The 12,725-nt window shown below is 36.0% G+C and overlaps 1 protein-coding gene across 2 annotated transcripts; it reads right to left on the reverse strand.

The window, feature by feature from the left end:
- Window positions 1-1,090: 1,090 nt before the first annotated feature.
- LOC134201295 (uncharacterized) lies at window positions 1,091-12,725 on the reverse strand. 2 transcript variants are annotated; one of them, XR_009976519.1, is made up of 2 exons: window positions 6,713-12,725; window positions 1,091-5,762 (listed from the first exon to the last, which is right to left on the reverse strand). XR_009976519.1 is itself a non-coding variant. In XM_062675811.1 (2 exons), exons 1-2 carry the CDS (start codon window positions 7,046-7,048, stop codon window positions 5,136-5,138), a joined length of 963 nt encoding a protein of 320 aa, XP_062531795.1. In that variant the 3' UTR covers window positions 5,118-5,135. The 2 variants fall into 2 exon arrangements, 1 of the variants encoding a protein (XP_062531795.1); XM_062675811.1 differs by having other exon boundaries at window positions 5,118-5,762; window positions 6,713-7,048.

A 12,725-nucleotide genomic window follows, 5' to 3' on the forward strand; every position in this document is an offset into this window, starting at 1 on the left:
TCGTCTTGAGCAGCTTGAACGGCATCTTTAAACGAGCTATAATTCCTAGCTGACATAATTGTACTCAGCCTACGATTTCTTAAGCCATCGGCAAATCGTTTTATTGCTATTTTTTCATTATGTGGTTTTAAAATATTATAACACTGTTCATTGCCATCGGCTTGAGAAATTGTAAGGTCCACAAATAATTTTGTGATTTCTCTCCCATAATCTTCAATAGACGCCTCATTTTGTCTAATTGTTTGTAATTTATTTTGTATCGCAGTTGAAGATTTCTTTGACAATAAAACATTTTTCATGTCAATAATTAAGTCATTAACTGAACCATAGTTTAATTTCAACATTAATTTTGCTTCCTGAGACAGTCTACTTTTCAACACAAATTTTATTAAATTTTGTTTGCATGCATTATCCTTTAATATACAATCATAATATTCAATATTATCAATTAATTGTTTAGTGTTCTCCACCTCATTAGTCATAACTGGTAACAAGTTAAGAGCGGTCTTTAAATCAAACGAAGACATTTCGGAAACAGCTTCGGACTGAGCGCAATCACACAAAAAAATAATATCCTTATGCAATTCTAAAAATAAATGACAATAATTTTCTATTAATAATATATCTTCTTTCTTATAATATTTATTTTTAACTGCGTTATTAAAATCAATTAACCAATTTTCATACTGCTTATAAATTACAGCAACTTCTTTTAATTTATTTTTAATTAAATTAACTTTTTCGGTCCTTCTCTGTGGTCCCAATTTAATTAAGTAAATTCTTATTTTCTTTAAGTCTTCATAAAGTGTTAAAATAATATCCATAACTTACCACCATAACGCCAATAATAAAAATAACTAAGTATCCGTAATACATATTAAACACTAGTTTCGGTTTTAAATTATAATACGCAGAAATATCACTACAGTCCCAAGGTTGTTTTAAGTTGGTTTCCAAAACAATGATCTCTTATTGCATTCTTCAAAGTTTATAATCACGGGTCGTGATGCAATATTTTATTACAACTTCGATATCAGATTTAGTTAATTTATTTAAATATTGTTATTGCACATTTACTTTTAGTTTGCACTTTTTTTTTTTTTGCACTTTACACTTTTATTAATTTTACGTACTTTTTTTTTTTTACCGCACAATTGTATTTTTTTTTCCGCTCGAAATCATTTCATTCATTATTGCTTAAACTTCTTGATCAAATTTGAACTTCTCCTCTGGTCTCGGAATTCGGGGTTGGTACTGACGACGAAAAATCGATCTTCTCGTAGCTGAACGGCTTATCTCTTCATCAATCCATTTTACATGGCATTTTTTATATAACTTGTATACACAGTGCAAAAGACCAAACAGGATGACGAACAGGATTACAACCAGAATTATGTTAGTTGTGTTCATATGACCTCGGATTTCTTTAATAGTTGATTGGTTGTCCCCAGCAGCAGCGTTTTGCACGATCAGTGTCTCTTCTTTAGAATTTTGGGCACCCATTGTCAAAATTATTTATTATAATGCGTACGTGTGATATGAAAAAATAATAAAGTTGCACTGCATTCATTGTCACAATATTGAACAAAAGTTTTAATAGTCCTACATTCGCGGCGCGCAAGATGACTCCGTCGGCAGGGTCGCCATATAAGGTGTTGCGTCGGAGGGATATATTTGTAATCAAACCAACGAGGGTCCGAATAATACTCTGATTTATTTGATACACACTTAGTTTATATAGGATTACACTTACGATTACATTAGGTAGGTTAACATAGATTATAAGGAATGTTTCATACATCACAATCCCGTCAAGAGACAATTGGGGCAGATGTGTCCACTCTATCTTACTGCATGTCCTTTGGCTGCCAACAATTATACACTGCGTTTTTGTTGGATTGGTTGTAATTTATTGTTAGTCTCAAGAACTTCATTGTATTCAATGAAGAGCTGAGACAACTGTCCTTTCAACATGGTATTTTTCTTTATTACCTGAAGTGTTTCGACTTCGTTATCTTCTCTCTCTTTTAGCAGTTGTTGACACTGTTCCCGTGATGTTTTTAGTTGTTGAAGAGCCACTTGAAGTTGGTCATCAACTTGACGAGCTTTGGTACCTCTGGTCATCATTTTGGATTTGTAGAAAATAATTGATATTACCATCGTAAAATAAATAAAAAATACAATTATGCAGTAAAATGCACTAATTAAATGTTTTACGTAACAATAAACTTATATTATCACTTAGATATACGTTTTATATAATTTTAAGCACAATACAAAACTTATAAATATTTTAATTTAAATAATAATTGAGAGAGCACAATAATATTGACAAGTAGCGGTCAGTGCTGCCAGCAAAAAAAAAAGAGATTAAGATGTGCTCTGTGAGGCGGTGCACTTGTTTTATGCACGAGTGCTTAGCAAAGAATCCAAACTGTTCGTCTATTAGTATTTTGTCCGCGGTAACGAAGTCCCAGAGGCGTTTCCGAAGGAGTCGTTTGTAAATTTTGCCTATCGTCGGAAGGAGACTAATCGGACGGTAACTAGCGGTTTCGTTTTTCGGTTTGCCCGGCTTATGTATACCGATAGCATTTAAAATGGTAGCCAACATTGCTATCAGTTGGACTGGTAAGTTTTAAGGCGCGGTTGCGGATGCCGTACCCCCGTAAGGGGGTAAGGGTAGGGCACGGAACGGGCCTCTGGGCAATCTCCACTGTCCGGGCAGAAGCTCCCTGCCACACAGGGTAGGGGTGATGTGGGTGCAGGACGTGATGAAAAAGGGGAAAGCTGTTCGCAGCGTGCACGGTTACTCAACATCGACAAAAATATATACTTATACATGCTGGTGTTGGTCTGGTATTTAATTGAGGCATCGCCTGACGTCCCTTGCGAGACGGGCGGGAGTGCTGATAATGGGAGGTGACGCCCCCCAGACATGTTCTAGCCGATTAATTACGGGTCACTACGACTGTCGATTCATCCGTACTAACTGTAACGTTAGCTACCGACCGATGAATTTGCTAGAGTTATCTAACAAGGGTGCCAGGTATTGTTATACTTTGTAATAACTAAACTAAACTGAATGACTGATTAATAATGTAAAAGAGTTGTAGCGTAATGATAAAATAATAAGGTAAATAATAGAGTAATAAATTAAATCAAACTTACAATCTGCCTCGATCCACCCTGCGGCACCCGCCGCGACAGGCTAATAATGTACGTAAGAAAATTAAGAATAATAAACAAACAGAAAAAATAACAAACGGACTTGCCACTGAGGGCTCCAAATCCAATCAATATCTAAATTAAAAACTATTTAACTAATAATGATAATACTATTGCTATAAAAATTTGGTTTAAGTAAAAAAAAAACAAAATTAAAGAACTATTAATTAACACTAATGTACATGTATGTATCGAGAGCGAGTGTGCTCTGACTGAAGACGACAGAGTCGGTTGCTCCGGACTCAGTCTCGGAATCTCCGCTCAGCCATCAGTCACCCCGACACGATACTAGATGCACCTGCTAGATTCCATCCTAGATTGTAAATAAGGAGGGGATAGAATACTAACAACTACATAAACTAATTTAATTCTACAAAAAAAGAAAACAAAACTAAATATTATTCAGCAACGACGGCAAAATCTACAGTATGTTTCGTAATTATCAAGGAAAATTAAAGAAAAGGAAAACTAATATTATCAATGTCCACTTAAAAAGGTCGGTCGGTTCGCCAGTATGCAATTATAGGGATTAAGTTTATATTTACAAGAAATAAAAATATTACAACTATTGAGGGTATATCTAAATTTACTAAGTTAAAATTAAATGAATTTACTGTTGTGGATTTTAAAATAAACGATAATTAAAGTAAAACAATGAACATTTTATTTTATGGAGAGAGAATGACAAAGTCGAAGTGACAAGTAAAAGAATAAAACAGTTGTGTATAAAAACTATAAAGAAGGTTTGATTCAACATTTACCACAGTGACGCTAGTAGGCGACTGTGTTGACTACAATAATAGAATAATTTATAATAATTAATATATTTAAATTTTATAGTTAATTAAGCAGTAGGAAATAATAACAATTTAAAACAATAAAAGAGAAATTACTACGCACTACTGAATCTAAGAGCAAACTGATTACGAGTTCCCGACGTTGCCGTGATCCACCACGTAAATCAGCTTACACGGGCTTAGTAGCAGCCTCTCCTAACCCCGAAGGGCAGAGGAGGACTGTGAACGGACACAAATGGCCAGACTCAAAGGCGTTAACGTAACTCAAATTTTATTCTTAGAATAAAATGAGTACGCAGCTTTCCCAGGCTGATCGACAACTACCCGCAATTAACTGATGTTGGGAAAGAAAGTGTCGAACAACTCACCTGGTCCCGGGTCCTGCGTTTCGTTACTCGGCACACTTCTGCGCTGACACAACATCGCTACATGGTAACACACACACTCTGGGCACTCGCTAACCGCACAGCACAACAGTAATGGGGGGTTTACACGGGTCGATTTTCGCCGTGCGGCGAGTCGCTTCACTAATTGCCTCACCAAGCCGCATCGCTAGCCCATTTACACTGGTTACTAAAATCGCATGCGGCTCTGTCATTTCCATTGAAAATGTTGAGCAGAATAGCCGTTTGTGCCGGAATTGAAATAATTAATTATTCAATTATTCAACAATTGCTTAAAGAACAAAGAGTGAAGAAAAAACAAAAGGAAAGAAGAAAACGTAATGTTTGGGTACGTGGATGGATTTCTCGACGTAAGGACTTGGGTGCTTCGGATACTTTATTGGTTGAGTGGAGTTTAGAAGATCCTGATTATTTTAAAAAACGATTAAGAATGACTACTGATCAGTTTAATACTTTACTATATAAGGTTACTCCGCTTATACAAAAATGCGATACCAATATGCGAGTAGCACTTTCTCCGAAAATTAAATTAGAAATAACCCTGAAGTTCCTGGCTACCGGTGATAACTATTCAAGTCTTGCAGAGTCATTCAGAGTTCCAGAATGCACAATTTCCTTGTTTTTGAAGGATGTTTTGGATGCTATATACAATGTTTTACAGGAGTTCATGATGGTAAGTGAAACTAGTAATTAATTATAAACGATTTATTTATAAATTTTCCATTATGTTTTCATCTAAGCATGACCTAACAGCTTGAGAGAGAATATCGTCGTTCACTCCGTATTGTTGCCCAGTATTTTTTTGTGTAAGTAAACAGCTGGCAAAATAGTCTTCTTCATAATCGAGGTGCCTTCTAGAAGTGGAAGCTTCGGAAGTCAAAGTTTCACGCTGGTATTGAAAAGCTTGGTTTCTGGAAGTAGTAGCTTCGGCTTCTGGAGTCGAAGTATAGCGTGAATATTCTGAAAGTGAACTCGTAGGTCTAGCAATTGGAAAATGTTGTGTTAAGGTTTTCAGTCTTTCTTGTGACAAATAATTATTGATGAAATTTTGACAAACAATAGCATTTCTTAATGGCAAACTACGTAATTGGCTTGCCACATGTACTCCGAATGTATCAAATTCATCTTGACGGATAGTTTGAGCCAAAGTTTCTAATCTATTGACTGCTTGTAAAACAGGTGGGTCCATTTTAGGTGCGTCCATTAGAGCACGCTCCGCCTTTTTCTTTGGAGACAATTTTTTTTTCTTTTGTAAGGGCGCAATATTATCTTCTTGTTCCAATTCATCAAAATATGAAGACGCGTCGCTGTTTGTGTTCACCGCTGAATCTTTTCCCTGTAACCATACACTAATATAAGTTTATTTCTTTTAGGTGCCATCCACCACAGATCAATGGAAGAAAATACAAAAAGATTTTTTAGATCGCTGGCAATTTCCTTTTTGCTGTGGGGCTATTGACGGGAAACACGTATTAATCGAAAATCCACCACACGGAGCATCAGACTATTATAATTACAAAGGCACTTATAGTGTGGTGTTGTTTGCTATAGTGGATGCACATTACCGTTTCATATATATAGATTTCGGAACTAATGGACGCATGAATGATTCGCATATTTGGAAAAAAACAAAGTTCTATAGTGCTCTTGAAAGAAATAATTTAAAACTACCTAACTACTTACCTAATAAGGCAGTTTTCGTTGGTGATGATGCCTTCCCTTTGGCAACCTATTTAATGAAACCGTATTCAAGACATGAAGGTTTGGAACACAAACAAAAAATCTTTAATTACAGACTATCAAGAGCACGCCGAATCGTAGAGAATGCCTTTGGCATAATGGCTTCACGATTCAGAGTATACAGAAAACCTATATCTGTTTCATTGGATAAAACTGATTCTATTATTAAAGCGACCTGTGCGCTGCATAACTGGCTTCGGACTAATCTCATATACATGAATACTCCCGAATTAGTAGACGGAGAAGACTTCAGTTCAGGGACAATCAGAAACGGAAGTTGGAGAAGCATTCCTACGGCAGGAGTAGACGAATTAATGACACCGCTATCTTCTAACAACTATTCACGAAATGCCAAAGATCTGCGCGATAGATATGCTGACTATTTTGTCGGACCAGGAAAAGTTTCATGGCAAGATAGAATGATTGCGTAAATATTGTATGTTTATTTAAGTAATATTATAAAAATGTCTCTGTTCACGATTTACCTATTATAATTTATAATATGCGAACAAGAATAACTATTTAATAAATAATAATAAGACTTACCATGTTATCTTTACTGTTTCTTCCTTCTATCACTGGCTTTAAAAAGCGGTCAGCTACAGAAAACCAAATTAATTGAGGTCTGTATATATCATCCTTTCCCGCGCCACTCTTTTTTGACTTTGCTACCTTACTGGCCTCTCTATTATATGTGGTTCGTATATTTTTTATCTTCAATTTAAGCTCTTCAACTGTTATGGACAAACGCATTTCTTGAATAATAGATTTAAGAGCCGCTAAACGTACATTATTGTTTCTGTAATCTTGTTCTCTTGGGTTCCATAAGCATGGATGCATTTCATAGCATTCCAAAAACTGTATGGTGTTATTTTTATTCATGGTTGTTACGATACATGTACACAGAAACGCTGTAGTAAATAAATACACGTGCGTGCGCGAAACACCTTCATACGGCGGGCGATCGCCTGCAACTGATCGTTTACACGGTCGATTTTAGTCACCAGTCGCATGCGGCCGGTTGCCGCGCGGCCAAAGTCGGATGCTACCCAACTTTGGGGCTTGCGGCTTTAGTCAATTGCAACTTAGCCGAATTGCCATTTAGATGGTCGATTTACGCCGCGCGGCAAAAATCGTGCGGCTTTAGTCACCCGTGTAAACCCCCATAAGTAAACTGCCAATATTACTTTATCTTGTCACAATTCGAAAACTATAGTTGTCTCTGTCATGCTCGTAAAAATGCCTAGAAAACCCTGTTTTGCACGATCGAAAAAGATTTGTTTATTCCGTGCGCACAGTGATTCGGCACAGTATCGGGGCGATTGTGGGTGACCCGCAGTGAATGTGTTAATCTGTTTTTGATTAGATGTGTGTATTTTTTTTTATTATTCAAAAGTATTTCTCATTAACTTTACCATAATGACAAGCATCTAGGAACACAACAATATCGTAATGTGCACAAGGATGTCTAAAGTTTGTTTTAAAATTTTCTGCATTATCTATCTCGCACCCTAACCTTTTCATGGTTGCAATGTTACTTTTACAACCATCAAATGCTACCGAACGAATCTGAATCTCTATTTTTCACATTTTTCTAGTACTGTTTTAATCAAGTTGGCTTTCGTGTCTGCCTTCAAAGTTTCAATGAAAAAGTAAGCCAGTGGTAATTTCCAATTATCATTAATTGCAACCATCGTAAAGACGTTTGACTGAGTAGCCATTTGATTGTTATCATCGCTTCCCAAACCCATGTCTACCAAACCCTCATAACGCTTGCCCGTCCATATTTTTTATCTCCTTATTGCCACCTCATCGGCAACAAGGGCGCATAATATTTTTTTCTTAAATTCTTTTGCCTTTGCTTCTAACCTGTTTAAAGTTTCTGTACAAAATCCGGGATCCGCATCAACCCTCTGATACCATTCGTACAACGTATTAGGGTGTGGTAAGCATGTGTTGAACATTTTACGCACGTACTTATAAGCAGCAGGGGAGTAAAAATGGAGCGTTAAGGCCATTTTTCTGGCACCAGGTGGATATTTTGAAAATGGTATTTACGCTTTTTTTTTTCTTTAAGTGCATCCCATTAAACACACAACGAACATTTTTTGACAAATCTATCAATATTAAGACTGTCTCGAGTTAGGTTGTGGGCGTTGGCAAGAGGGTTTTTAAAAAGCGATTTGGAGGCGTGTGTTCGGCTTGAAGAGCGAAACTCAACTGCTTATCTTTATTGGATTACAACAATATATAGGCTTAGGCTAAGTACAAAGGTTTCCTGATTCTACTTAATGTTGACAATAAAGGATGTAATAACAGAATATAATGATGTCTAAACTTAAGCTAAGTACAAGGATTTCCTGTTATTGAACAATATGGACAATAAGAGACATGCTAATAGGATACTAATTCTAGTGTATTGTCGATCAACTTCCAACCCCAGTCTTTAGGGTCCAGCTGATTACCAAGCCACACTTGAACTTGGTAATATACCCGAAACAGATGTTGATGAGCAGCTACTGAGGTTGGAGGAAGAGAAGCTAAGTTGACTTGTTTTTTATTACGCGTATTTTTCACGAAAGATGTGTATCGCAACTTATCTAAGCAAGTGGTTTTTTTGGGGGCTCCGTACATAGCAAGAAGAAATTGAACTCCGTTGGTGATAACATGTTGTTGAGTTGAATTACTATTTTTAAAAACTTCAGCACATTGTAGTAAATCTTTTTTTTCAAACATTTTGAAAACTGTTGTTTTTCCTCTCCTGTAAAAAGCAGATGTCGTATCGCAGCCAGTTATTGCGTGTAGAAACAATACATGATTTTGACATTTAGGAAAATTGGATAAACTGTTTGATGAATATATTTCCGATTGATTTTGGGCTTTTCCGGGTTTAAAAAAATAAATAATTTTTTCAGTTGGAGTTCGAGCAGTAAGCAAGACGAGTAAATCAACATCCTCACCAACAACAACAGTTGTATTTGTCACACTGAATTTCTTTATCGCTGTTTCAATAATCAATACATCAGCATCATCATTAGCTTGTTCAACGGATATATTCTCAGCAGTAAATTTTGCTTTCAACATCGAAATAAACCTAGATTTATTGTGATTATTTGCAAAGAATTTCTGTTGACTGGTAGGAACTGTCATTGATTCATCGAATATAATATCAGAAGAAGTTGATGAAGCAGCATTTCGACGGCGTTGCTCTGCTGCTTTAATATTTCTCGTATAATCATCATATCCGTCAAATACGACAGTAACTCTGGAACCAAAATGTCGACGTACATATTGAACGTATTTATCTAAGATAACGTTAAATGTTTCCTCGCTATCCCACACCACTCGATGTAATAAGAATCCTCCGTCAATTATGTACGTTGAATTAGTGTTATTAATATCAACATTTATAGTCTGAAAACAATCGTAAATAGCCGACTTCTGGGTCTTGCGCATTCCAATGTCATCAAATAATGTTAACGGATAAGGAGCTAATTCATACTCGAAATATTTCTCAATTTCATCTTGAAAAGCCGCAGTAACACTCATACGTTGGAATAATAACACTGGGTCAACAGGTACTTTTTCTTCGTGAACTTTTACGGTGCTACTCATAGCTAAAAGAGGAACAACTTTGTCAGCGCGTTTAAGTTTAATATCTTTAAATGTCAGTCCAGTTATTTTAGCAATAGAGATAAGCCCAAGTTCACGTGCTTTATAGCAATTAATTGTATTATCACCAACGACACCACTTGCAATCGAGATGACTTTGTTAACCTCTGGGAAAGGATCATGAATCGAGAACCACTCAAGAAGCATTCGTATGTCTTTAGCGTCTTTTTTTACACGTGAATCACTGGCATCAACATGCTGTTCAGTCGTATCCATCCTAACATTAGCAAGATCTTCTAATTTCTCACAAACTGTTCATTGCATGCATGCTGTAAACCCATTTACTGATTACACTTTGTTTTGTACTTCTTCCTCGAGCAATACCTCCATCTGTCTTCATGGCTTTCATCATAGACTGTTCGATAACCATGTCTGTAGAAGTTCCACAACTCAATTTATCTGAGCGTCTCACGGTGAAAAATCCTTCGGTAAATTTTTCGTAAACTTCAGGATCCATCGAGTCCTGTAATTGCATCATGTCTTGTAAATACAAGTGTGCAGATTTAGCATATGGAAAATGTCCTGACGAGTGGAAATAAGGTAACATTTCTTTTACACAACTTAAATGAGCTTTCCAGTCCCCCATACGCTCAGCTCTCAAAAATTCTTTTGCAAGTGAAACCATATTAAAATATTGTATCCAAAGTTGCGCTGTTGGTCCTCGTTCCTCAAAATCTTTCAATTTCATATTAAATTTATGAAGTAAAGCACCTGATACTTCATTATCATTTTCAATATCTGAATATGAAAGAGTGCTATCTAATATATGGTCAATATTTATGATTAAATCTGCTCCCATGATATCATTAATATCTATTGTTTTTAATATTGTAATTGCTAAAGCCAGCTGGAGTAGTGTATGTGCTCGAACAGCTCTTGCGTAAGCATGACCATTGAGCATTTTTTCTAATGACTTTGGTGCATAGATTTCTGAGAGTACTTCTTTTATCCCGCTACCTTGCATAATATAACCAATTGCTCCGAGATAAGACATGAGTAGATGAAATCCTCCAAGTCTGACAATAATCTTCGATACTTCAGAGCCGTCAGGTGCGGCTGATACAATTTCTCGAGCTTTCGCATACAAGGGTTGGTCGAAAGTCACGATGCATACAGTGTGGCCGTAACGTTTCGCGTTCTCTAATGCACAAAGTAAAGTCGTATAGACAGTATTATAGTTACTAGCTGGTTGATGGATGAATGGTAAAAATGTAATCTGAGATTTTGAATAATTTGTATGGTAATTTGTTAAGCGCTCAATAAAACCGTTCCAACCAGGTAATGATGTATTTTTCCACTTTCCATAAAACCATACTACATCAGAATTTTTATGAAAAGATACTGTTTCAGTTCCATATCCAAAATCTTGGACATATATTTTACTGTAACCAACTACATCACTATTCTGATAGATCTGTATTGGCACATGAGCTTTTGCTTTGAAGTGTTTTGCTGAAAGAACTTCTTTTATTCGTTGCATAGGTTCTTCTAGTAAAACAGAGTGCTTTGGAGTTACAATTTGAATTATACCCATTATGTGGAGTGAATTGTTACCATCTAGTGTATTAACATTTATATCAGCATTATCTGCAACGTATTGAATAAGTGTGCCACTTTCAGGTGGTAGGACATGAGGAAGAGGATGAAAAACTGCTGCTGACTCGTACATCAATGTATCATTATAAGAAGCACACAAACCAAAAGACGACAAAATTTGTATAAGACGCTTAGACCCGAACCTCCGATGAAAAAAAACTGAAAGACCTAACTGTAATTTGGACTTGAACGATCTTGGTCGAATAGCAGTCATGATACTATGACAAATATTGGTGCATACTAGTTTTAAATGATCGAAATTTGATCGTTTATTTTTTAAGATCATTTGCTCCAAAAAAAATGTCAGTGACTGTGGGATGTCATTATTTAAATCTTCAAACATTCGACCTGGTGGAGGGTAGTAGGAATTATCAAATACCGAGGATTGAATATCTTCTCGAATAATAGATGCTGCTGCTTCTAGAGTTTTTAATCGTTCTTCTTGTTTATTAATTTTTTTATTTTCGGACCAAGATTGATTTAAAATTTCATGGTGACTGTTTATCAAACATACAAATGTTAACGCTCCCGGTTTTTCAGTGATAATAATTTTATCGCCATATTTCAGTTTAAGTCGCAGCTTAATAGTCCTGTTATCTAAAGTTAAAATTTTGCTAACATCTTTTAACTCAGCCAAAGTAAACTGACAGTCATTGCTACTCTCAATGTATGTAAATATTTCCTGCATTGCCAGATCTGTTGCTTCATCTTTAGGACGACCAACTGTACCGCCAGTAGTCGGTTTCAAAAAAGAAGTATAACATTCTTGGTGATACTTTGCTTCAGCAGCAACTAAATCATAGTCAAATTCGATTCGAGCAACAACAGCTTTCGATATAGCATCGGAACGAGTTCGTGCTACTTCCAAAATTGAATGTTTGAATTGGAGTGTACTTACTTGACAAATTTTACTGCGACGATCTAAGGATTTTTTTCTCTGCAACTCTTCATTCAATTTATTGCCACAAAATAAACATAGTTTTTTAAAACAAAAAGCTGAATCACTTGAACGGGATCTAGTACGAGGAGGACTACTTACTGTAGATCCTGTAGATGTATTAGCTTCTTGTTCTTCGCGTTTTCTTTTGATGGCAGCAGCAATAGAACACTTCCGCGTATAAATTTTACGACAGTTGCTATGTATTGTCACAGATTTTTGTTTTTTAAGAAATTCCGAGTATCCATCATCTCTTTCAGCACTTGCATTAATCAGTGTCTTCATACCACGATCAACAGTTACAGTTTCACTTTCAGTTAAAAGATGAGTACAAATAAAACAATATTCTGACAT

The sequence above is a fragment of the Bombyx mori genome, chromosome 24 (assembly GCF_030269925.1).
Source record: "Bombyx mori chromosome 24, ASM3026992v2".
Taxonomy (NCBI): domain Eukaryota; kingdom Metazoa; phylum Arthropoda; class Insecta; order Lepidoptera; family Bombycidae; genus Bombyx; species Bombyx mori.